Raw genomic sequence first — 25,459 nt, forward strand, 5'->3', positions numbered from 1 at the left:
GTGAAGCATTTGAAAAGTGCCTTATTGACTGACCTAAGTCTTGTTAATTTCACTTCTGTATTGCACTTCACTAGTATTTAGTTCTTTGAGATGTTTCAGAGGATATTTTGTGTGTCAGAGTGGGCAGAGAAGTACAGCATGGGCTTTTCATGAACGTAAAGACTAATAGTGAAGATACTGCTGTGGTACTGATGAAGGTAGAACTAGATTCAGTAACTAAGCAGGAAGAAGTGCACAACATAGTAGTTAAGGGAGGTCCAAAGTCCCATCTGTTGTATGTGACCGTTCTTGGAGGTCATAGGTACCTGGTTTAAATTTTGCAGATTGTTTTTAGGACTACAATTTTTACAGCCATTTGTCCAGATCGTAAAAAGAGCTCGAGTATTTTGCTTTTGATGCCTTACTCTATCTTGAATATTTTCAAAGCAGTAGGAGTGATGCTAGGTTCTTTCCAAAAACTGAGCTGGCAGTACTTGATAATCAATACTGCTTTGCAAATAGCAGAATACTGTTGAAAGAGCTTAAGTTCCTGGCAAGGAATCTTTTAAGTTTTACTGTTGCTGCTATCACTAGCTTTTGACAAGACACAGAAGTGTTTCAAAAACTTTCAACAGTTGGTCCTGTTTCTGACAATGCTGCTGAGGTGTGTACCACTGTGAACATCTTGCTGCATGTACTTTTCTGTAGTACTTCCTGGACCTAAATAGCTCCTGTCTCTTTGTAATTTCAGGAAGATGTTCGTTGGTGGCCTCAGTTGGGATACAAGCAAAAAAGACTTGAAAGATTACTTCACCAAATTTGGTGAGGTAACTGACTGTACGATAAAGATGGACCCTAACACAGGAAGATCCAGAGGCTTTGGATTTATTCTCTTCAAAGAACCTGGGAGTGTTGAAAAGGTGAATTTTAAGCTTCATATTTCAGATTCTTAACGTTTAGGGAAAACTTTTCAGCTAGAGTTAATCATATCAAACTATTTTTCAGGTTCTGGAACAGAAAGAACACAGGCTAGATGGAAGACTAATTGACCCCAAGAAGGCCATGGCAATGAAAAAGGATCCAGTGAAGAAAATATTTGTTGGTGGACTAAACCCAGAAGCCACAGAAGAGAAAATCAGGGAATACTTCGGAGAGTTTGGAGAGGTGTGTAATGCTATCTTCTAGTAACACTGAAACATACAGTCTCCAGTTGCTGTTTAGCTTATTAATTATTTGCAAGTTGCAAATAAAATCAAATTTGTATGTATCAAGTCTTCCATAACTGATGCAAAGGTTTCCTATCCTGAGAGCAAGGACGAGGCGTATACTGCACTAGATGCTTCCCTTGCTAGTTAGACATCCTTGTCTTTTAACTCAAGCAATTTTATCTGATGTTAAAATTGTTTTAATTTAAGAGTTGTAAAATGGAAACCTCATGTCTGAAAGCCAATGTTAGTATAAAAAGAATATTGCAACTTCAGTGTTGCATAATAGGCATAGATGGGAAACTTAGTTTTACCATCCTAAATGCCATGCACTTAATTGTCCTGCTAAAGTCCAAGTCTGAAAACAGTTATTTCATGTCTTCAGATTGAAGCAATTGAACTTCCAATGGATCCAAAGACCAACAAAAGGAGGGGGTTTGTGTTCATCACTTTCAAGGAAGAGGATCCAGTGAAGAAGGTTTTGGAGAAGAAATTCCATAACGTCAGTGGAAGCAAGGTAAAACTTTGACTTGTATTTTTTCATCCAAATTATTAAGCATAATACTACTACATCTATAATCTGAACAGGAGATCAGACGTCTCCAAAACCAAGGTACCAAAATTACAATACAGAGAGCTTGCAGTTTACCACAGGGGTGTTTTGCTGTAACTTCAGTCACAGAGGCTACCAAGGTTCTTTGCCAGTACTTGTGGCTTTAATACTTGCTATGTCCTGGGGGCTTTTTTATGTAAAGTATCTAATTGCATTCATTAAATACATGCAGGAAAAAACTGGCTTATTTATGTATCAGTCTAACAATACAAGCCATTTCAACAAATACATACCTATTTTCAGTATAGAGTACTTGCTTAATTGCAAAGCTTACAGACACAGACTTTGTAGGCAGCTGGCCGAAACTGGCTGTCTGACACGGGCAGATTCTGGTGTGTTCTCTCAGAAGCCCCCCCGCTATCAAAACCATGTCATGTAAACCCAGTACAAGGATCTAGAGAGTAAATTATGCTTATGGCAATGGGTACCTGGTCAGCTGGTTATGTGAAGCACTGTAAAAGTGATGTAAGATGCTCCGAACAGCTGACTGTTCATCTGTGGGAACAGCTAATAGAGGCTCATGTGTCAAGCTAATAAGAGGAATGAAGGCAAATGATGTGTGCTGGCTGGAGCTATCCCGCTTGCCTGGCTCTATGGCCAGTGCTGACCATACGCTAACTTCAAAGCCCTTTTAGATCTGGTTGTACTGTCTGACACAGTGACTTAGATTGCACTTAGTTTAAGACTGGTCTTGACACAGCACAGAAACTTTTGCAAACCTAGTGCACTGGTAGTTGTCAAGACACTGTAGTTGGCAATAACGTTTGCTTTCAGGAGAGATGAATGCTCATGTGCCAAGGGAGCTGAGAAATCTGTATGTCATAACTATGGCTTGGTTTTGTATCACAGTGATAATAAAGAGAGCAGCTTACCTTAAAGCTCCTGTGGCAAGGGATTCCAAGCCAGGCTTGCTCAGGTGGTGCTGTCACAGGGAGTTTTTCATTTCACAGCAGCAGTAGCTTTTGTCTTGGACTGTGCGCAGATTCAGGGACTAGGCAGCTGGCTGACTGCTTGAACTGCAGCTTGGGAGCCTGTCTTTGAAATGACCATTCCGGTTGATTTTTAGCTGTTCTTAGTATTTGATAAGCGATGAACTCAGGTGTTGGTAGGTGTACTGTACGGTCCAACACAGATGGTCTGTGTAGGATGTATGAAGGTTGCCAGGAAATCTTGTTCTGGTGTGTTTCTCAGCCTTGTGCACTTGGCACAGCTTGGGTGAAGTGGTCCAGTAGCAACAGCCTTGTGCTGGAGGTAGTGCCAGGAGAAAGGGCAGCCTCCTGGTTCCTACAGGAGCGGTGGCTGTGCTGAGCTGGCCTCAGCACCTCTTTCATGGGGGAGCTCATAGTAGAGAATAGGCAGTATTGAAACACTGTGAAAGCAGTGGCCTGCTTTGTATGGCCAGTAATGACTAACCTTTCTCTTCCATGGGGAAGTTGATGGTAGGGAGTAAGTGGTATAAAATACTCTGAAAGCAGTGGCCTGCTTTGGATGACCAACACTGACTAGCCTTTGCCCAGGTCGCACAGTAAATCAGATGCTTCTGGGTATGCGTAGTCCTGCTCATGGGACAGGGAGCACAGCATGTATACGTCCTTTGCCTCCAGAGTAACCTCTGGCTTTCCTACGTGGTTAGGGTGGGCGCTGCTGCTACAAGACAGTATACATACTCTTCCTTATTTTTCATTTGCAGTGCGAGATTAAGGTAGCACAGCCAAAAGAAGTATACCAGCAGCAACAGTTCAGTAGTGGTGGAGGAAGAGGTAGCTATGGAGGAAGAGGCAGAGGTGGAAGAGGCGGCGGTAAGTACTACACGCACTACTTAAGTATGGACACATTCTAAATAAGTTGTGTGTACTAAAATGGGATTTTGTGGATGGTTTTCCCTTCTATAGCTCAAAGTCAAAATTGGAATCAAGGTTATGGCAATTACTGGAACCAGGGTTATGGGAATCAAGGATACGGCTATCAGCAAGGTTATGGTGGCTATGGAGGCTATGATTATTCAGGATATGGGTATTATGGATATGGACCAGGCTATGATTACAGTAAGTAAAGAGAACTGTATTGGGTATAAGCAAGCGTAACTAATTAGCAGTTTAATGCATTTGTTTTCTTGTTCATAGGTCAAGGCAGTGCAAATTATGGGAAGACACCAAGACGTGGTGGTCATCAGAATAACTACAAGCCATATTGATCAAACTTATTCAGGTATGCAGTGGCATGGTCTCTTTTGGAAAATGACTGCATAGGTTTTGTATACAATGCTGTAGATGGATACTTCAGTTCTGTACCAAATTTAACTTTACAATAAATTTCTATGGCCTGTTAAATGTGCATCTTACTTGGAAGAGCTCCCTGGAAATGTTTTACATGTTTAATACTTACAGATAACTAGTTGTCTAGACAGTGTGGTGTGTAAATTTCAGCCTTGCTGAAGATATTAATTAATGATTTTATTAATAGGTTAAACTGAAACTGATTTTGAGGGTCTGCTTAAAGCTGCAGCTCTGCATCTAGGGACTGCCTCTTGGAGTTAACTATGGACTCTGCATTACTCCAGTTGTACAGAATGAGATGCATCTTAGGGAACCAGTGTCACTTTCCACCTTTTTATTTTGTATTGTTTTTGTGTCATACATTTCCTGTAATGGAAGTGTTAATTTTACTGTACTTTTTGGTACCTTTTTGGAATCTAATGTATTGTAAGGTATTTTACATGTGTTCTGATTCACCATGACATGGATATTGAAGCTATCCTAGCTTTTGAAATAAAAAAGGCGTAATCTAGTGTCTTGTGCCATTCTTCAGCTTATGTATTAGTAGAACGCCAGTATACTGTTCCCAGAACTTAGTTCATGGCAGTACCTTGATAGGTGAAGAGTTGTGCTTAAATGTTTTTAATCTTACAACTAGAAGGCTGTATTGGTAGTTGTGCTGACTTGCAGTTAAGTGGCACCTAAAAACTGCAGTCGCTTTTGCCTTGAGGTTATGGAAGAGAACTCAGGTGGAAAGCCCCAGATGTTGTGGAGGCTGTGCTGGTGGGTCATGTTGTAGACAAGCACAGAGGCTCAGCATAACTGTGTTAGTATCTGTATTGTAGGGCTCTGCTAGGCAGAGCTGGAGGTCTAAGTTTCAGGTAGGGCTTGGGAGTCTAGACAGCACTGCAGGAGTGAGCTAAGAGGTGTGCCAGAAGCTAGCTGCACTTCCTTAATGTTTCACTGGCTTGAGTCTGAGACTTATCTACAAGTTCTGAATAGTACGTATACCTGCCTTGAAAGACAGGTTAGACAGACGTTAAATTAACAATGCAAAGTCTGAATTTTTGCAGCCTTTTTGTGTCTCAAAATAGGCTAAAAACTTCCACTAAAGTTGTGGTTAGAAAAACAAAACATCATCTCTTTCTCTAGAGACGAGTGACCAGCTAGAATTATGCTCTCCTTTTTTTGACTGGTTCACTGTTTCAAGGCTGTAACTATCATGCAACTTAATCTGTCTTGCTGCAGAACAGCCCTGATCTAAGATACATAAGTAGCAAGAGCTGTTGCACAAAGTAAACTTCTAAGCTTTGCTGTAATCAATTTGATTTTTACTTTCCTCTTAAAATTAAAATCTGACAATTTTTTTCTTGTAATAAATTGTTTGAACAAAGGGGAACCAGAAGTGAATTAAACTAAGTAACTTAAGGCAAGACATAAACAGTTGTTACTAGAGACCTTTTCAGTTTTTTTTTAACATGGGATGCAGCTATTTTTGCAGGGACTATAATATGCTGCTCCCTGCTGGCTGTCCTTGAAAACAGAAACTTGCTGTGAAGTTAAAGTCTGTAAGACTTCTGGAGTTCAGTGGAAATCTTCAGTATAAGAAAAGATGAATTGGATTTTAAATCTGATAGTGGACATGACAGCTTTACAGCTGGAATATGTAATCTAATGCCCATCTTACTTGCAAATAAGAGAAATTACAGACCACAAACAAATGAGTACAGTATTTAAAAGCATTACTGTCTCATACCTTAAAATTGGAATGCTTTACTCTGTCGCATACTGTTTTTTTAATGAAATAAGGGATAGCAGAATTTTTTAGCAGTTTGCCCTCCAACAGGCAATTTGCATAGTATTGGAACCATACTGCTGCAGTACCACTAGCTAGTTTATTAGCAGTAGTTTGTTAGCTGGCTGTTACATTGGTGTTTTTTGGAAGTAGGTGCTCGGGTAGTGCTTCCTTGACAGGCAGTGTGGCCTTAAGCAGAAATTGAGGCTACTGGTACTTAAATGCAGAGCTGGTTTTCCCTTTCTTCTTTGCATGAGAAGTTTGTGATACAAAGAACATGTAATTACCTGGTAAAAGTGAAGGCTTATACACAAGGTTGTTGCTTATGGCTGTAATGTACTCTTAATTTACTAATCCTGCTTGGATATTTCTTGAGGACAGAATATTTTGTAAGAACCGTGACTATTTTGGGATCCATGCCCCTTGGCTGTCTGTTCCTCATGCACTTGATGCTACTGGGACTGAAGTTTCTGACTTAATCTGGTCTGGTCACTGAGACTGTTGAATACAGTGCTACTGGGGACCTTGTTACAAAACTGGCTACTGAAACTGGTCAGAGGAGCCTGGGAAGGACTGGGTATACTGGCACCTAGAATGGCATTTGCATAGGTAGCAGCAGATTTAAAAATATAAGATAACCCATGGGCTTATCTTAATTTGAAAAAGTCATAACCTGAAAGAGCATGAATTTAGAAAATGTAGTTTATAGTAGCTGCTAGAAATATATTCTGTTATAATCAGTTTTAGATATGCTGTTTTAAGTAAAAGCCAATTCCACACTTCTGCCAGAGTTGGAACAAGCTCTTAAATTTATTTCTCCTAAAGCTTTTACTAATAACAAGATAACTGAAAATAACAAAATCAAAAGTAATTTTTTTGGTTTGTGACACGCTAGGATGAAGATTAAATGTGCGTTATTATAGTTGAATAATGTTTCTTAGTAGTAGATCTTGAACATTGTTTGAAACCTATGGAAAGAAAATAATGTTATGTTTTTTTTGTAAAAGCATCATTAAAAGGAATCTATTTCATTGCCTCATTTTCGCTTACATTATATGTAAGTGTCCTACTAGTACTGTACTTAGTAAGAGGCTTTTTGCATTCTTGGTTTCCTGTAGAAAATAAAGGCATTTTTCTTGCTTAGTTTAGATTGCAGAAAAGTACATTAAGTCATTAGGCCTCTAAGTTAAACTGGCACTGTTGAGTAATCCTTTTGTTCTCAAGAATAAGTAGTACAAACAGCTGTATGTCTTTCCATTAACTTGCTAAATAAAATATTAACACATTTTTCTTGTGCCTGCTATACTAATATTACACTGAACTAAAAAGCATGTTTCTCCTTAGCTCAGGGCTATAGCACTGTGGATCTAGTATGGTGGTTGAGTCCACCAGTGATTAATTAGGTATGTTTCCATCTGGGTACCTAGAGTTTTACTGGGAATTTGGTTAAAAAACACTCGGTTGTCTTGGTCAGAATAGGTTGAAGAAATACTAAGTGTACCATAGGGTGTTGCTATTGAGGCGTTAATTGTAAGCATACACTGTGCTCATCATGAGTGTGGCAAAATGAGTTGCAGCTTGACATTGTCTGTAAGCAACCTATAGAGGGACCTCAGCAGACAGTAAGATTTTCAAGGCTTGGAAGACTTAACAGGACTAGGACTCAGTCTTAGTGATGCCTGTAGTCCCCTGAGTATAGGGGTAAGGTGATGCTTAAGCATGGGTCAACAGCCATGAACCTGAAATGCTCAGAACAGAAGGCAGTACTATTTCAAAGTCAGATGTTAAATAAAACAGGAGCTATAGCAGTAAAGGTACTGTCTATAGCTCTTCATAAAGCTGTCTAAGTGGCATGCAGAGTGTGCAGTGCTCCTGCCCTTGGGGTCAGTTAAGGAGAGACTTGCTGAGAAGTAGTTATGCAGCTAGACCTGCTTCTGTCTAGAGACTTAAGGCACTGAGCAGCTAGCATAAAAGCTATGTTTGTCTTGATGTGTGTGTCATTTTGCCTGCCAGTCATTCTTAAAGCTTCCCAGACAAGCATCCATAGCATGCTCTTAGTGGTAGGCATTTCTGGGATATGTTGAACTTAGCTTACAAATGAATGAACACATACAGTGTTACTGGAAGTGTCAGACTCTGATAGAAGGTAGCTGTGAATGCCAGATGTATACAGTCTGGTCCATCCATGCCTTCTAGATTGCCATAAATTCCTGCAAACTAACTTAAAGTATCTCTGAAGAAGCTTGGTCCTGCTCTATTGCTAGTGACAATGCTTGTGAAATTACGTTTAGGAACCTTGGCTTTTAAGTATTAAAGGGTGAATATAGATAAATACCTGCTCAGGTAGAATAAGTAGATGTTTTCTATTGGTTCAGACATTCCTTTTCCATATCTGGAGAGAGAACAAGCAACAATTTCGCACACTTACGACAGTGCAAAAACTTGTCTCAAACTTCATTAATACTGAGTGCAGAAGTATAAAAAGCTAAACAGCAAATGCATGTGGATATGTCTTTCAAGAATGAAATTTGGACAGCTTTTACAAGTTGCCCTTGTTCAGATAGGTAGACACTTCAACCTCTGCCAGAGGAAAGCTACTTTAAAAGGTGTATGCATCTGGAGTAAATAATTTTGTTAGAAAATGTAAGCCTTCACTTCTAAATTATTCTGTTTTAAACTTGCATTGACTAAGACTGATTTTCCTATGTGCTCAGTGTCTGTCTTGGCTCTGGTTTAGCACTTCTGAAAAGCAGGCTCAGCATTGACTTTAAGCGGTCTTAAGAGCAACCCTCTATAAGGCAGTTTTGATCTCTACTACCTGTTAGTAGCTTGTCAAGTGTGTCCACAACAAATTTTGCATCCTCCATATTGAAGCACATTGGGGGCTTGAATTTAAGCACATTTCTTCCTGGCCCATCTGTACTCAGTAGAATATATTCTTCCTTAAGCCTGGAAAGAGCAGTAACAAAGAATTATGTTTACCTTTGCATGTAGCTCAGAAAAACTTACAAACATCATCATGCAGGCTGTCCCGACAATGCCCTTCTGCACTAACTGGTTTCTTTTTCTGCCAGTCTGGCTATATTTCAACAACTATCGAGGGGCAAGGTTACTCTGTAATTGTGCGCTTGCCTCCTACATAGAGGACTGACCTACATGATTGTCTCTAGTACCTTGTTACTAGATACTCTGCTTCTGCTGTGGCTGGGGTCCTTTCTGCTTCATCCTTGATTAAGTCCACTCCAATGAATAAGCCAGAACCCCTTTAAAAGAAATAAAAAGTAGTCAAGTGTCAGAGGGACTGCAGGTGAACTAAAAAAATCTGAGGAAGCTTTTTGTGACATCACACCTTTACCACATGAGAACTACCTGATGTATGGCTAGTGATAGAAGAGGTATTGCTGTCTTGTAATATAGTAGAGACTTTTTGCTGCTCAGAAGGGCGATGCAGGACATGATGTTAAGCATATTTTCCATCCAGCTCACTAATTCTGGTTTTTGTGCACTTGAAGTAAGAGTTCAGACAGGAAAGTGAATTCCTTTAGCAACTAATAAATCAGTAAAGCAGTACTGGCCTGGAGTGGCCCAAGTATATCAGTGGTAAGCTCAAGTTGTTTTCATCTAAAGTACAGCAGCCTGTTGATTTTTGCTAAAACCACAGATTTAATTAATTTCTTAAAACCACATTGGTTGGATTGAGTAGTTTGACTGACTGGACCAAAAAAAAAAGCAGCTAAAAATATACATAAGGCACTGATACCTGACATCACCAATGATGGGATGCTTGGTTTTCTGTTCCTTGAGTAGATTCATCAAGAAGTTGCCTACTTCTGTGGCATGTGCTTGAAGGTGTTCCTTCTGAATCACATCTAACACAGCTAATCCAATTGCACATGAAACAGGATTTCCTCCAAACTGAGCTCAGGGAAGGAACATGCGTAGCCATGGAAGGGGAAGAAAGATGCAATGATGTCACTCAGTGTAGCCTCAGTGATAGAATGAGCATACTGCCATCTTTCAGATGGAGCCAGTAAATAGAAAGTTACATATTGGAAAACTACAAATAATATATAAACAGTAACTGAGCGATAAAGATCAATAGAAACACTGCATGATTATCTAATTTAAGACTTGGACTCCTGTAGAGGAGAGTTGGGCAACTTTGTACTTACTGTATTAAAATACTCTACTCCTGTGGCTCCAAATGCTTCTGCAATTTCTTTTGTTGTTGCTACACAGGCAATAGGGTGCCCATTTCCTATTGGTTTCCCCATAGTAACAATATCAGGTATAAAATCGTCTCCCTGAAGCTGGAATGCCCAAAAGTGCTTGCCAACCCTGCCAAAGCCAACTTGAATTTCATCAGCAATAAATACACCTCCTGCCTTGTGCACGTGCCTGTAACATAAAAGATCGTTACTGTCTTTTTAAGAGGAAACAGAACAGAAATACTTACTGCTTAAAAACATGCAGAAAGCATGACTTCGCAAACTTCCAGGAGACAAACTTGCACAGGCCTGTATTCTAGAGTTGTGTTTAAAATGCAGGTCTTTGCCGTACAAACTTTACATTCTAACTTGAAGGCATAGGCCGCTACATGCCACAGCAGGCAGAGGAATTCTCTATCATGTATAATTGGCAAGTATGTTAAATTTAAAAAGTTAAAAATGAATGACCACTTACTCTGCAACCTTCTGAAAATAGCCTGCTGGTGGAATGATTTGACCACCCACACTTGGCAGAGATTCAACAAAAAATGCAGCAATCTGAAATAAAGGTAGCATGTAATGTTTGAATGCGGTACAGAAAGCTGTGGAAATTGTGTTAACAATTGACAAGAAGCTCTTTGTCAGTGGATGGTTCTTGTATTATTATGCCATGTTTTCTTTTTGACAAGTCCATACTACTTAGCTCAGTAATCCTGAATGGCATTGATAATCAGCCATGGTCATTTCTAAGGCAAGAAAAATGGTCAAGGAAGTCACTTTTTACCTTTCTGCCTCTCTCATGTGCTTGCTGGATAATATTTTTCACTTCGTTAGCATAGGCTGTTACTGAATCTTCGTGGTCTTCTCTATAAAGTCCTCTGTATGTGTCTGGAATAGGAGCCTGTGCAAAGGAACAGTATTCTGTATTCAGTATATCATAAATAAGACTTCATTAAATTGACAAGTAGTTGATAGTTATATGCTGAAGTACATACCACGTGGACCCATTCCTTTTGTCCTTCTAGATTTCTGAATTTATATGGGCTTATGTCAATCAAGGATGTCAGATGTCCATGGTAAGCACTTAAAAAACAATCAGTGAGAAAAGCTCTGCAATTTCTATCAATAAGCTTAGTACTATTTGGATTTTTTTTTTGTATCTGAATATAAGGGATGCAGAGGGACAGTACTTGTCACTGGTTTGCCTGGACCAGTGTCTAGAACTCAGCAGTGTAAGTCATGAGCCGTATTACAAGATCTCAGAACAACTGGAGGGGACGTGTCTGCCCTGCTTCCGAGCATCCTCCAGCAATGGAGTTTTCTGTCTTTGGGCATCCTGTTCTCATTTTGACCACCTTCATGGTAAAAGTTTTTCTCCTATGTCTCATTGGAATTCCTCTGGTTTCAACTTAGGTCTGTTGTCTCTTTTCCTGTCACCATACATACTCAGGCCTGACTCAGTCTTTTCTGCTCCTTTCCATTAAACAGCTGCCATCAGATCTGCCTCTTGCCATCTCTTACAGCTGAACAAATCTAATTTTCTTAACTCTCAAGCCTGTGGCTCTGTACCCGTCATGGTAGGCCACTGCTGGCCTCCTTATAGTATGGCAGTGTCTGTTACGTACTGAGAGCCCAGCGGGACACAGTTCTCTGGGCTGGTCTCACAAATACAGAAATGGGAAAAATGACCTCCCTCAGTTTCCTGGTTACAGTCTTTCTACTACAACAGGTTTTAAAAAATGCTCTGACCAGGGACCAAAACCTAGCCTTGTACCCCACAGTAGATAAAATTGCTGATATACTTACTGGTCTAAAACTATAACATCCTCGTGTTTTGTGTACTGTCGTGCCAGTCTTAGGGCAAGATCATTAGCTTCAGATCTACAATTGAAAAATTCAGTAAGTGTTTCATTGTGGACATCTGAGTTTTGAAATTCTACCCTCCCTTGCAATGCTGTTTGCGTCTGCAAAGAACAGACAACTTGATGCATGTTACTTACAGATCCCTTAGAAATCAGGACTCATTAGGTAGGACCGTTCACCAGAACGGAATCCATTTTAAACTTGAGTACGGAAACTGCTTTGGAAACAGTTTTTTCTTTTTTTAGCTGCAGTTTGCTTGGCAGTATGCGCCCCCTCCCCAAATGCACGTTGTTATATTTAATTTTGATAACAGCACTAATTCATAGTTTAGAAGACAAGTCAGGCCAGAAACTTAACACAGTAAATATTTACATTAATGTTTTGTAGTCCAAAGCCTTATAAATAGAATAAAACCCCTTCTTAAATGAGACACTAGGTTAGTGTCCTTGTAGAGAGCTTGCTAAATGTGAACTTTGTAGTCAGTGAAGTTCTAAAAAAGACACAGTTCCTTCAAAAACAAACCCCCTACACCATGTTTTTTGTTAATATCTAGTCGTCCACACCAGATCATGCAATTGGCTGTGATAGATATACCTACTGAACACACAGTATCAATTGTAATATACCCCCTGACTTACCCAGAATTCAAAAAGTAAAAGATGCATAACTTCTCAGGTAGTGTTTTTGAAAGTCTCTCTGCATAATCGACCAAGTTGTCATGAAGATAACGAGAATTTGTATTTAACAATTGATTTTGTTCATGGGCTGCTTTTACTATATCAGGGTGACAATGTCCAACTGCAAGAGAGCATGGAGAGTAGTTTGAGAGTTCTTCCATATACCCATGATGTTAATTCGCATACTAACTTCCCACTTAACACTTCTTGAATATTTTTAGATATTATCACTGATGATTGTATTCATCAGTGGGGCATTAATGACATTGTCAGCAGAACACAACTAAGTACACTTTCTCTAAAAACATTGGGTTCTGCCTTCCCTACACCCCAAAAAACCACAAAACCAAACCTTGAAGTTGCCTACCTACTGTACTTTAAAGTTCGTAGTTAGTACTGGAAAGTGATATGCTAAACCAAGTAGCATCTAATGTGATGTTTGGATTTAGACATTTATATTATTTAGGGGTTTGGGAATGAGCTGGTAAGCTTTACCATCAAAGAATTAATAGGGCTGTCTAGGGTGTTAGTGACAGCACTGACCCACTAGAGAGATTTCAGATCAGCAGCTACTTCATAATACCCAGCTAAGGCACCACACTGAACAATAGTCCTGCAACTGTAGGCTTAGCAGTAACTTACAAACACAACACATGTGTCAAGTCATTTGTTAGTTTCACAGTTAAGATGCTTTACTTGAGCTTTCAGGGGAAGGGAAAAAAAAAAATCTGTAAATTTTAGAGGGGTGTGTTTCTAGGAAGACAGATCAAGGAGCAAGCCTGGAAGGCAAGTTCACATGTACAAAAATTCAAATGTGAACTGTAATTTCCCAAACTGCAGGCTCAAGAAAGGTTTCTTCACTTTTCCAACTAAACAACCCCTCCCGCAACACAACAGTGGTAAAATGTACTGATTGTGCCTTGTTCTGCTTAGAAGAACGTAGTGTCAAACAACGTGATTTTTAACTTACCATGAGCGACATTGTTTATGCAGTCAAGGTATTGTCTTCCATTCTCATCGTACATGTACTGGCCTTTCGCCTTTACGATCTTCACTGGATCATTAGAAAAAAACAGCTTGCAAGAAGAGCTATGGCAAACATCAGAAAGGAGAATAAGTCTTAGTAAATTCTTAAAGTCGTGTAGTTTTTTCTGCTGGTAATATTTTCAGTTCAGATTGATTAATCAAGAGAAGGACATTTCCCCAGTTTGGCGGCACGTGGTGTCATCCTTGTCCTGGCCCCTAAAACAAAGCTTGGGATGGGGAAGAGAACAGCCCTTCTGCAGTAGGTCAAATTTTGTTAGATTTGCGGGGGGAAAAAAACATACTCCAGAACTGAAAATCCTTCACTGGGAACCTAGCCACAGCACACAGACAGGACTTCCCTCCATAGTTTCATCTAATCTTAAGTGTGGTTCCTTACTGTCTGTGCTCTCTGCCCTTCACGTTCTTGAACCCTCTTTGGCATCTTGTACCTTGTGATCATTTTTATTGTGTTCTTATATATTGAGCAACAATAACGTGCTCAGGTCCTGATGTCCCAGATAGTATGTTGTGGGTGATTCTTATGTCTGTATAAAGTTTTATTAATCTTAGCTGAAACCCTGAGTGATTTTATAAGGCTGGGTCTAGTTAACAGAGTTTGTTTTGGTTCACTTTTAATGTAAATTGCTGAACATAATTGAAACGCGTCTGCCTAAGTAGGAGTTGTGGAGATTTGACCAAGGCTAACGCCAAGCTTTCATGCTTCATTTAGTAAAAGATTACTTATACAAAAATAAAATAATTTGACTATAAATACAAAATCATTGTCAAGTAAACAACAAAAGACAATGATAAAATGAGAAAGTGCTTTGCTGTCCCTCCCCTACAGGAATCCTGTAATTTCTGAGTGAGCTGGCAGCGGAAGGGTAGGACAGGCAGGTGTTCTGTCAGCCGCTGCGAGTTTGCTCCGGCAGGGCAGGCGCTTACAGAGAGGGGAGGCAAGAGCCGGGCTCTTGGGTTGTGTCAGTGGCAAAAGTCCAATTCAAGCATTTACTTGTGGCCCGGCTGCTGGATTCATAAAATGTACAAAGATGAGAGAGTAGCCTTGTTGTTGAGTGTATATTTATATATAAAAAAGTCTGTATATATATACACACACTTCTATATATACATGTGTGTGTGTATATAAGGTATATATTCTTATATATATCTATATATATACAGTTCTGCTGCTGTTAGCTGTCTGCAGAGCCAAGAGTGTTTCAGCTCAGCGGGAGCAACCCGAGTAGCGGGCAGTTTGGAACCGAGTCCCGTACTTAACCAGGCAGCCCGTGGCCGGTGCCGTCGCACGTTTGGCGACACAGGAGCGCTCCGACAGCCCGGCCCTGCCGGTGGAGCCCGTTCCGGCGGTTCAGAGTTGAACGGCCGTGCGGGGTAGGGCCGTGTTCCGCACCCCGCTCCCTAAGAAACGCCGATGGCTGAGCGCGGCCCAGCCCCGCGCCCCCCCGCCCCCCGCCGTGCCGCTGCCTGCTGCCCGCTGCCCCGGTGCGGCCGCTGCCGACGTGCCGCGGGCCGCGTAAGGCAGGGCCGGCGGCGGGACCCCGCCCGGGCCGGGCCACCCTCCGGTGGGGCCGGCGGTCTGCGCCTGGCAGCCACGTCGGCCCGGCGGCGCCCGTCCCGTCCCGCCCCGCCGCGCTTACCCGATGAGCTGCCGGCGCAGGGCCAGGGTCTCCTGGCGGGGCCGCCGCGCCGGCCTCATGGCCGCTCCGCCGCCGCGCAGGGGCCGCCTGGGGGGGGCCGGGCCCGCCCCCGGCACCGCGGCGCCCCCTGCGGGCCGCGCCCTGCCGCTGCGCCGCCCGGCGGCCCCAGCGCCGCCCTGTGGCGGGTGGTCGCGCTACCGGTGCTGGGAGCCCCCGGGGGGAGGGCGCTGTGCCGTGACTGCGGGGACAGCAGCGCGGGGACACCGGCTGCGCGTCTCAGCTCCAGCAGCGATGTGGCTGCGCGCCTCCCTTAGCATAGAGCCCAGCCCCCGACCTCCCAGCTGCTCCCAGTAAGCAAGCCCTCCGGCTGTGGGGACACTTACAGCGTCGGGAGCGGCGACTTCACCTCCAAGGTCCCGTAGCACAGGGGGGGATGCTGCAACCGCTGGGCTCCTGGGAGGCTGCTGGCAGCTCCCAGGGGAACTACCCCGTGTTACCCCCCATCCCGCTTTGTAAGCGGGTGCCTCACAGGTAATAACATGCTTGTGAGAGCTCCTTAGGATTATTATTATAGCTATATCCTAACTCTCTCTCTTTTGAAATACTTACGCATCTAGGAAGTTTCTTTTACAGTTGAGGGGGTAGCCTCGGTGTCCTAACTGTATCAGTTGTTCAATGCATATTTCACTATTTAAGCAAAAGTAAACCCAGAGCATTTATTTATGTCATTGTGCTCCTTGTCTTTGGTCGGTGACAGATAGGTAGACCTGGCTGACTACTTAAGAGCCAACTCTAGGATAGGCAGTAGTTAGGATGAAAAGAGGAAATGCTATCATCGTTATTACAATGGCCATTCCTCTGGTCCTGTTGGATTGGAATTAGTCAAAGAAAAACAAAGAAAGGGTGTTCTGGGAGGGGTTGAGCCCACTGCCAGTGTTGGATCCCGTAATTGAGTTCATAAACTTACCAAGTTTCATTCTAAAAGATGCCAGATTTTTTTTCCTTCCAAGTATAAGAACCAGTGTTCACGTTCATTTGTTTTAAACTGACAGCATCTGTTAAGACGACTCTAGAAAATAGAGCAGACCCTTTTAAAACTACACACTTGGCAGACTTTGTTGCTGACTAGCTATAGCCACCAATAATTATCTCTAGTTGCAGTTATTTGATAAACACAACAGCAATTTAAATTTTGCATAATATGGAGAATCTAAAACCAAACTGCTAGGCAATTACTATGAACTTAGGAGGTCAGAATTGGTTGTTGCATAAAAGTCAGGTTTTAAGTCACAAAAGACAGTAGAGAAAAAGTTATGAATGGCTGTTAATCTTTATTTGAACTCTTGTCTGATTAAGCTATTTAGTGGCTATTTATAATAACAACCTGAACATTTACAGTTTCGAAAGTTTATTCTTGGTTAAAAATGCAGAGTTCATTATACATATTCACACAATTGTAAAAGCAATCTGTACAGAGAGACCATTTTTAAAAATCTAGTCTTTGCTTTTGTTACAGAAAGCACAAGAAAAAACTATTTTCGGAGGTCTCAAGCTAATGTACTGTCCATTACAGCTTAAAACTAGAAATACATGATGCAGTACTAATTAATACCATTTTAACATGTTAAAACAATGGTTAAGAAATACTGTTATTAATGCCTTCATTTTTAAAGTAGTTGTTCCCCAAAGAAACGAGTAAATAGAGTACTTTTTGTGGCACATACATAATTAAAAATCACAAAGAGTTTGCAAATATAGAGATGTTAAGTACATTTTCTGTATTTTTAATAGCCATATATATTTCTTTTCAAAGGTGATACATTTTATAGAGTTTTAGTCAGCTTTGTATAAAATACCATGTAAATGCATTCAAAACAAAACTAATTTTTGTAAGGTGTCCAAACTGCACATACATGCAAATAGCCCTTTCTCCTCTGAACAGCCTTACTGGAGTGGTGCAACCACTCGCATAAATAAGGGACACTTGCATAACATGGTAGAGGATTAAGCCCTATCAGCATATTAAATTTCAAAACAAATATGGACAGAAAAAGCACACATTGCATGTATTTTTCTAAACTGTATACAAGTGATATTTTCATTTGGATTTTAAATACCAGCAGGTGTAGCTTCTCAAATTAAGTTGTTTCAGAAATGCTAGCATATATACCAGTTTTAAAACATACCTATGTTCAAAGTAATTTAATGCAACAGAGCAGGTTTTGGTTTTGACTGGTATTTTGTGCTGAACCTTCATCATATTGAGTATTTTATATCATTCTTTAAGATGCCAGAAAAAAGAACCCCAAATAGTAGCCCCAAAAGTTGCTACATTATGAAATTGTCTATAAAACTGTATTCCATCTATAAAAGTAAACGGCAAACACAACAGGACTCCAACTCTCATTCTAGCTGATGGCAGTTTACTACCTCTTCTGCTGAATTTGGAAATTCATTGGGTAATGTGGGTGCTTTTAGCTTTGGAAAACCAGGTCCTAAGTTTTTTTTATGTAACTGCAGAAATGCAAGTACGATATGCACTCACCTAAATTCACATAAAATGGACCTTCTAAAGTGAAGCATACACCACAGTGTTTAACAGCACATAAAAAAGCAGCAAGCGGTCTTAGCGTCATTGACAGATACTTGGGACACCTTCGTTTTACGTTCCTGTTTGTTAGTATCTACATTATATAAGAAACCACACAGACAGACTCACAAGGGAGCTGCCTGTTCCAGAAAGCGGGCAACTGAGAGGCAACTTCTACCAGTACTCAGCGAACAGGGATTGATTGTAGTCCGAAAATGCAGGAAAACCACAAATGTTAATAATATATTTATTACTCTGTTGTCAATAATGCCACTTCTTATGCATTGAAAACTCATGTTTCCCAGCTTTCTTATGGTTTTCCCTCAGGCTCTCTACAGTAGTAGAGAGTCACACAATCTATTAAGTCCTTCTTGCACTCTTTTCTAAGTGACAGGTTTTAAGTGACAGGCTTTCAGCACTACTTTAGCTGTCGATCATGCAACAGTTAAGACATCCCTTTTGTTGTGCCATCTAACAGTACGCAAGCATATGGAAAAGAGTTCACAAGGGGACATAAACATACCAGAAATAATTTTTAACTTAGAAATGTAAGCGATAATCAAGGACCAGACAATTTAAGAACTAGATTTTTGTACTCACTGGTTTGCTTCAGTCTGCAGTAGATTCCCCGCAGCGGAGCCGTGAAGTATTTCAAACTGTACTAATTACAGTCGGGTTCCCTGCAGTGCCAGGGACACAATTAAAAGGCAGGTGACTCCAGTAAATGACAGTGAGACTGGACTAACTCGAGTGACCGGATGATTTCTTTTCTCCCCCACCCCCTGCCTCCCTTTTTTAACGACATTATTGCAAAAAGGTCCAAGAAATATTTTTACGTAAATTCCGTCTTGTAAGGTTGCCAGGGTCAGTATAGGCCACAGTGATCGCCTCGGCAAGCTGAAGCGTCTTAGGCCTTTTGAAATCGATCCAAACACTTCACCTCTCACTTTGAAAGTCTTACTGGTTAAAAACTGGAAGGCTGGCTGCGCCACTAAGCACGTCATCATATAGTGAGCAGGTAAAACTTAGGAGCTTCACATGAAATAAAAGAGTACCGAGGTTTCACTCCCCCTTTGGGCACCTAGCTATGCTGGTGCGAGTTGGAACCAAACTCCCTCATCTGACTGCAGTGGTGGTCCAGGATAAGTGGTTTGGGGACATGAATCTTGAACATTTTTATCATTTCTTATTAGTAATATTTTTGCATATCTTAAATATAAATCCATTTCCATAAAGAAAGTAATTCAAAGCTTCCGTGCTTTAAAATCTAAAAATGAAAACTTGACAAGTAACCTGCCGCAGATAGATTTTACTTGTATAATGCTTTAAATTGTCTGAGCAACAATGGGACCCAAACCCCCAGAATTGAGAATCTAATGGTATTTCCTTTCCCAAGAAAGAAATACCAGACTTGAAAAAAAAGATTGAGGTTTCTGTCTGTGCACGCTTGCTTTACAAATACCTGTTCAGCCCATGCAGTTACACAAAAGGGGTGCCCATCCCCGTGTGTGCCATCCATTAAGGGACAGTGTCGGGACATAACGTTTGATAAAATTTGTCCTGGTGTAAAATGTTTCTCTCGATTAAACAAATGTCTCCTCTAGATGGCAGCCCTAAATCAGTAGTCAGTGGCCAGGAACCTGCGCTCCAATACTCCTGTATCACGCGTACTAAATTTACAGGCTAACAAGGCAGATACATTGACCAAGGATGGTTATTTTCCATTATGATAAAGCTGGAAATTTCTGGCATCTTAATATTTTCATTACAAGTGGGGGAGGTCTTTGGCCCAAGAGCCCACTGTACTTGGCTGATTGCAAAACCATGTGCTACGTCTAAAGGTTCATACATTTCGTTCTGAGCTGCGGGCTGGCTGCAGACTTGACACCTTTGCTGGCGTGATCTAGTTCAGCGCTCCTACAGCCAGCCCAGTTGTGTCCAGTTCCAGCAGCTGAAACAGGACACGGAGCATGCGTGGGGGGGGCGGGAAGAGAAGGCAGCAGCCAACCTAGAACACAAGCTTTCTGGCATGAAACTGGGTCATCACAGATGCTCTTCCTGGGTAGTGGGTCACTGACAATTGTAAAACCACGGGAAATGACCTCTGTCATTCTCCATGGATTACTTTTCATCATTGCATAGGATGTCTTGAACTGCTGAAACCTCACACGAGTTTTGCTGGTTTGCTTAAGGCTTTCGATGCTGGATTTATGAAATTACAGGAGACATAAGCTCACCTAAATATTTCAGCTATTGGTTTCCTAAAAACAAAACATCAGAAGGTCTCTTATTGTTAGAAGAAACATTCTTATTTTTAAATACACAGGAGAAAATCCATATGGAAATAAATTCATCACCATTTTATATACAGCAAGTGTTAGAAGCAGTGTATACAAGAAAGGCAGCTCCCCACATTAAAACAAAGCAAGTAGCAATGTCTTGATATGTTTTTTTTTTTTTTTTTTTTTTTTTTTTTTTTTTTAATAAAATAAAATCCTAGCACATTGAGGCTAGGAAACAGTTTCAGTTTGGAGTCAGACTGGGTTTTCTCTGCCACCTGTTTCACAACACAGAGAAATATTCCTGAACTCAATAGCCAAACCCACAATTCAGCTGCAAAACTCTTAATTAATCTCACCTCCTCCCGTCAGCACAGGCCAAATCATCGGGTTCGCACTCCGGCAACGGGCCTCCTAAGCTGCCAGCGCGCTTGCGAGCACTGGAGTTACAGACATGGGGGTTATTTGGCCACCTTCCCTTTCCCCCAAAACCCATTCCCCCCCAAAGCTTTAGGGAGCTGCACCCAACAGTAAGCTTGGGGAGCGCATCACCGCGCCTGGCGCGCCCAGGGCCAGGACTGGCACAGCTGCCGCCACCACAGAGACCAGCAGCTCCAGCACTGGCCACCTGGCACGTGAGGGTAGCCCTGCCTGCAGAGCTTTGTGGCTGAAAAACTGCTTTAAGGGTTTCAAGTGAATTGTTGTGCCCTTAGGGGACTCTTGTTGGGGAACCTGGCTTCCAAATTTCATTACGATATGGGGAGGATGGTGGTAGTAACTGGGAGTTGCAGTCACTGGCTACAGTTTAAAAGGGAGCAAGCCTCAGAGCTGCTGTCCTCTGCTCCTGGGCAGCAGGTAGACGTGGTTATATTAATGTCTATATATATAGGTTATATATAATGGAAACCACCCTGCTTTCACGGTCCATTACATTAGACTAAGGAATTCTGTTTTGTAAACTAGAAAACAGATAAAATATAAATTTGGCTGGGTTTCAGATTCCGCCAATATTAATAACCTCTGTTACCCAAAACATCGATTGATGCTTCCACGAAGCTAACATACTAAATACTCAAGTGATCGAGAAAAATCAGTTGCTCAGTCTTAGACTGACTTACACTTCATAAGCATTATCAGCCTCCCTGTCAGTCATCTTTATTGCTCCTGACATCTAGGGGGACCGTTCAGCTGCATTTCTGAATTCCTGTAAAACAATCCCACATTCCTTCCAACCAGGGCGGGGGGAGGAAGAGAGAAGTTTCCTGGGGAAAAAATGCTGTATGCTTTGTGAGAGGCTGAGATAATTACTGAGTCTGAGCAAGACTGCCAGTACTACCTAAAAGTAAAATTTATCTTCATGAGCTGTTCACAAACTCAAAAGTATTCCAAAAGACCCACATAAACATTTTCATATGGAAGGAAAAAATAATCAACTGATCTGGCATGAATTTGCTGAGCAAAGCACATCTTTTTTTAACTCTTCCCAATAAGATCACGACTGCTTTGAAACAATTTGTCATTTAACAACCTACTTGTCTATATCTGTGTGTGTGGAAAGCACATGGAAGTCTGAACAGATTTCCTCTTAGGCGCCGCGTGATCGATACAGAAATCAACAGTTCCTCTAATGCAGTCTGTCACTCTGCACGATGCGATCGATGGGGAACACCGAGTTCAGGATCTAGAGGCCAAACACACCCATCTCAGCTGGGGACCGGGAAGGACTTGGAGTGCCCATCACAGCCGCAGCCTTCCCCAGGGATCCACACCGGGAGCTCCGCTTCCCACAGGTCTCGGCTGCTGGTGCTGGAAGGGGTTGGTAGAGTAGCCGTAGCGCCAGCAGATCCTCCGAGATCTCCTGGTTAGTTCCTTGTGGCTGAAGTGGCAATAGGTGCTGTATACAGCAGGATCCGTTCCCACCGGGATTTCTAACGGGAATGAGAGCAGCAGAAGTCCAGCTGCACGCAGGCTGCCGATCCGTTCTAGCCCATCTATAGCCTTCCTCCTTGCCTGGCACGGAAACACTGCGAGCGGCCAGGCTGTGCCTCGGGGATGGGGAAGAGCCACCCTGGTTAAGAGGTTTAGTTGATTCAAAACGAGCTCTCTCTCCCTTCGTTACGGAAAAATGTCTTGGGTTGTGTGGCAGCAGAGGCTCTGTGTTGGGAGGGGGACGGCTGCCACGCGGAGCGATTAGAGCAATAGGTAAAGCACTGTTCTGGTATTCTGTATCAATGTTTTGCAGGCCTGGCAGTGGTCACAGTTGATGCCTACAAGCACTGGATATTCCACAAGTTGAAGACGGAATACTGACTTGTTTACCTGAAGATAATAGGACTTCGGGGTATTTCCTCAGAGAAAATATAAATTTTAATATAATTTCATAAGCTTTGGAGGTTAGCTTGTCTTGTAGCTTCAGTGATATCAGACTTCTTCAAGTAGGAGCTAGATAGAAAGCTGTTTAGTTTTTGCCAGCGTATGTAAAACAAGACTTTTCTATCTGCATTGTAGATTGTTTGTGGACACTTCCAGATTTCTTGTGCTTTCTGCAGTCATTCTGGGGACTGAATTCTCATTGATATTGATAGAGGTTCCATGAACAGGACACATGCAGGGATTTCGAGTGTAGAAGCCCACAGTGTGGAGTAGTGAATTGCTTTTAGTTTGGAGATGACTGGGGGAGATGGGAAGAGCAACTGTACATTAAGGGAACAATTACAGATCTTCTTCCCGGTGACACCAGTGAGAGATTTGCCTTCAACCTTCCACAGAAGAAGATTTCTAGCTTTAATTTGGGACAGGAAAGGGGTTTTTCAAAAGCACTAAAAGCCAACGGGAGCTTGTTCAGCTGCTCCCTATGCCTTTAAAAACCCCTACACCAAAAGTGATAGCTAACAACATGAAATGGAAGTAAATAAAATGCATTTTCATTGCTGTTTTGAGTTACATAATTCTTGTTTCTTGATTTGTTAGTTGATCTGAATTTACATGGATTTAATCTATATGGTTACCAAGAAAATCATCAGTAAAGATGCAAATTACAGCCACAAAGCAAGCAGTGTGCCTGTGTAGACCCTAAGCTGCTAGCAGAGGCAGGTAACAAAGGTTCACCACCCACAGCCGTAAGTCTCTTGTCCACACCGACCAAGTGAGATGGCCATTTCAGCAGCTAATAAACGCTCCCAGCTGACAAAAGGGCTCAAGGACACCTAGGACCTAGTCACAGACATCAGTCAAATGTCACCCTACCTGCACGGAGCATGTTCCTCCTGTTTTTCGGCATATCGGAGCAAGAACTACCTTAGCTGTAGTTCAGCTGTACAGGGCAAGGTTGCTCCTGGACGGTCGCGTGCCTCAGATCTTCTCTGGCAGTAGCTGCAGTAAGGGATGCAGCGGGACAAGGACATAACAGAGGGTTCGGATCTGCTCAGTGCATCAGAAAATGACTCCCTGTTGTATTTGCATAAGGTCAAGGCCACAAAGCCCAGATACTGGTTTGATATCTGGTCAGACTCTTAATTTCATCTAAGACTCCTAACACAGAGCCTAGCATCTTGTGTTGGGCTAAAGTATTGCCTCCAGAAATTATCTGTTAAATCAAAAAGGGATTGCATCACTGATCTGGTTAGGATTAACCAGTCTCACCATTAAAAATCCATGGCTGGCTTTACTGGATTTTATGTAGCTTCAACTTCCACCCATTAGAAGAGGGATACTTGACATTTGGTCTGTTCAGTTTAAGAACTTGTTAATACAAAGTATCTCCTCCCTGCAAAGGAATCTGATTGCCCCTTGATCCTCATTGTAAGCTGAACAGACTGGGCTGTAAGCCATTTTCTTCCTCCCTGAAATAATTTTTTATGGCCCTTCACTTCAACATCTTTAAAAATGTGAACAGTGGAATAGTTTGCAAATTTTTAGTTGATCTCACTTAATGCCATATGCAGATACCAGAATCGTAATCCTCCTTTTATTCATTACCCTGTTCTGCATGGGATGTGCCTGAGATGAGATAATTTCAAAAAAGAGACTGAAAAAGAGGGGGAGAAAAGGAAGAGGGCAAGAGGAGCATGCAGAGTTACAGAGTTTACAATTAAAACCATGTAAACCACAAAAAAAATCAAATGCAAATGAACCCTACAAACCAAGACAATTAAATACACCAAACTCCCAAGTTTTGGGAACCCCAACAGCAATGTTACGTGCTCCGTTGTTTAAGAAAAGACTTAGCAGAGCCCCCTCTGTCCTGCAACTCTCCGCTAAAAGTATTGCTAGGTTTTTGTGTGTTGAAATCCTGCAGTGGAAGTTTCTTGGGGAATTTGGGTTCCACACTAACAAAGTGCTTGCACATCTTCAGCCACAGACCCCAGAACAGGACCCAGAGGTGCCTCCTCTTGAGACAAAAAGGGTTTCTTGGTAGTAGTGGAAGTAACCACAGGTAGTCGAGGTTGTTCTTATAGCCAAAGAATTGCTATTTCCATCAGATCAACAGCAGGTAGCAACGAATGGAGCTTGGCTGTGTTTTCTCTGCAAGTTGCAAGTTCTTCTCTTGTTTGACCAGATGATATACAGCAGCTTTTTTTTCATTTCTAGGGCTGCATCCTTTTTTTCTTTTTTGTTTTCGGCCAGGTTTTTCCTCCCTTTGAGTGTGCACGTGCAATGCAAATACAGAGTGGAGAGCCAAATTAGGACAGGGATTTCTCCCTCCTTCATGTGATAAGGCACACGAGGCAACAGGCTGTCTCAGTACTGTTAGTTCACGCAGCAACATTAGCAGCAAATACTGTTCATTCCCAGCTGCTGTCATTGGTACCTTTACCAAATCCTGACGTTATCATGCGTATCTTACGGGTTTGGGAGCTTTACAATATTTTCAAAGTCCATAAGTGACAGAATCCAGTATAAAAAAAGGTCAATATATTACTGTTGAAAGTTTTTTTTTTCCTTTTTTTATACAAAAATTAAAAAGATCAAAATATATCACATTATTTACATATTGTGCTTCGTGGTTAGAGATCACTGAAAAAAGAACACACAAACATTTTAATCAAAGAGAAACGCTCCATTCATTACACTTACTAATCTTATTGTTAATATTATAAGGATTGGCATTCAGATTTAATATTAACAGTACATCCAAACGACTTACCACAGAATTAAAACATTTTATATGCTAAGGGCGTGCTTACATTCTAACTGAGAGTTTGCAACCAGTTAGTAACATGCTTGCTATTAACTTGAACTGTTTCCGTGCACCACATGTTTGAAACTGGGTTATTAATTCCACTCAGCTTCAGTGTCATATACCCTTGTC

The 25,459-nt window shown here is 41.6% G+C and overlaps 3 protein-coding genes across 12 annotated transcripts in view; 1 reads left to right on the forward strand and 2 right to left on the reverse strand.

Moving 5' to 3' along the window:
* Nucleotides 1-25,459, forward strand: part of HNRNPAB (heterogeneous nuclear ribonucleoprotein A/B) — a 30,182-nt gene that overhangs the window by 2,989 nt on the left and 1,734 nt on the right. For 2 of the 9 annotated variants that reach the window (XM_040603912.1, XM_040603914.1), the window contains exons 3-9: nucleotides 731-899; nucleotides 985-1,143; nucleotides 1,570-1,701; nucleotides 3,488-3,596; nucleotides 3,690-3,842; nucleotides 3,921-4,005; nucleotides 22,391-23,079. In XM_040603912.1, the coding sequence (XP_040459846.1) occupies nucleotides 731-899; nucleotides 985-1,143; nucleotides 1,570-1,701; nucleotides 3,488-3,596; nucleotides 3,690-3,842; nucleotides 3,921-3,991 (793 nt within the window). In that variant the 3' untranslated portion in view covers nucleotides 3,992-4,005; nucleotides 22,391-23,079. Of the gene's footprint in view, nucleotides 1-730; nucleotides 900-984; nucleotides 1,144-1,569; nucleotides 1,702-3,487; nucleotides 3,597-3,689; nucleotides 3,843-3,920; nucleotides 4,006-4,260; nucleotides 4,585-6,228; nucleotides 7,134-22,390; nucleotides 23,080-25,459 lie in introns of those variants that run through there. The other 7 variants (XM_040603917.1, XM_040603913.1, XM_040603915.1 and 4 more) reach the window with 7 other exon arrangements.
* Nucleotides 6,639-22,384, reverse strand: PHYKPL (5-phosphohydroxy-L-lysine phospho-lyase). 2 transcript variants are annotated; one of them, XM_040603910.1, is made up of 13 exons: nucleotides 15,280-22,384; nucleotides 13,566-13,684; nucleotides 12,557-12,716; nucleotides 11,862-11,936; nucleotides 11,051-11,138; nucleotides 10,840-10,956; nucleotides 10,531-10,613; nucleotides 10,020-10,245; nucleotides 9,608-9,762; nucleotides 9,021-9,110; nucleotides 8,666-8,796; nucleotides 8,183-8,239; nucleotides 6,639-6,815 (listed from the first exon to the last, which is right to left on the reverse strand). In XM_040603910.1, the coding sequence occupies exons 1-12, from the start codon at nucleotides 15,336-15,338 to the stop codon at nucleotides 8,211-8,213; spliced, it is 1,332 nt and encodes a 443-aa protein (XP_040459844.1). In that variant the 5' UTR covers nucleotides 15,339-22,384; the 3' UTR covers nucleotides 6,639-6,815; nucleotides 8,183-8,210. The 2 variants fall into 2 exon arrangements, with proteins under 2 accessions (XP_040459844.1, XP_040459843.1); XM_040603909.1 differs by lacking the exons at nucleotides 6,639-6,815; nucleotides 8,183-8,239 and having other exon boundaries at nucleotides 8,247-8,796.
* The window catches only part of COL23A1 (collagen type XXIII alpha 1 chain), a 184,680-nt gene continuing 183,892 nt past the window's right edge, over nucleotides 24,672-25,459 (reverse strand). Inside the window, exon 27 of the mRNA XM_040603911.1 lies at nucleotides 24,672-25,164. Coding sequence (XP_040459845.1) covers nucleotides 25,162-25,164 — 3 coding nt within the window. The 3' untranslated portion in view covers nucleotides 24,672-25,161. The remainder of the gene's footprint in view (nucleotides 25,165-25,459) is intronic.

The sequence above is a fragment of the Falco naumanni genome, chromosome 8 (genome assembly GCF_017639655.2).
Source record: "Falco naumanni isolate bFalNau1 chromosome 8, bFalNau1.pat, whole genome shotgun sequence".
In the NCBI taxonomy this organism is placed as follows: Eukaryota; Metazoa; Chordata; class Aves; order Falconiformes; family Falconidae; genus Falco; species Falco naumanni.

Excerpts from the sequence above, each read along its gene's own strand:
- PHYKPL (XM_040603909.1), bottom strand. The coding sequence starts at position 15,338 with ATGAGGCCGGCGCGGCGGCCCCGCCAGGAGACCCTGGCCCTGCGCCGG. Across the intron at positions 11,937-12,556 it reads TTTTACTTTTTGAATTCTGG|ATCTGAAGCTAATGATCTTG; the intron begins GTAAGTCAGGGG and ends TTTCAATTGTAG. Across the intron at positions 10,957-11,050 it reads AAAAGGAATGGGTCCACGTG|GCTCCTATTCCAGACACATA; the intron begins GTATGTACTTCA and ends TCCTTTGCACAG.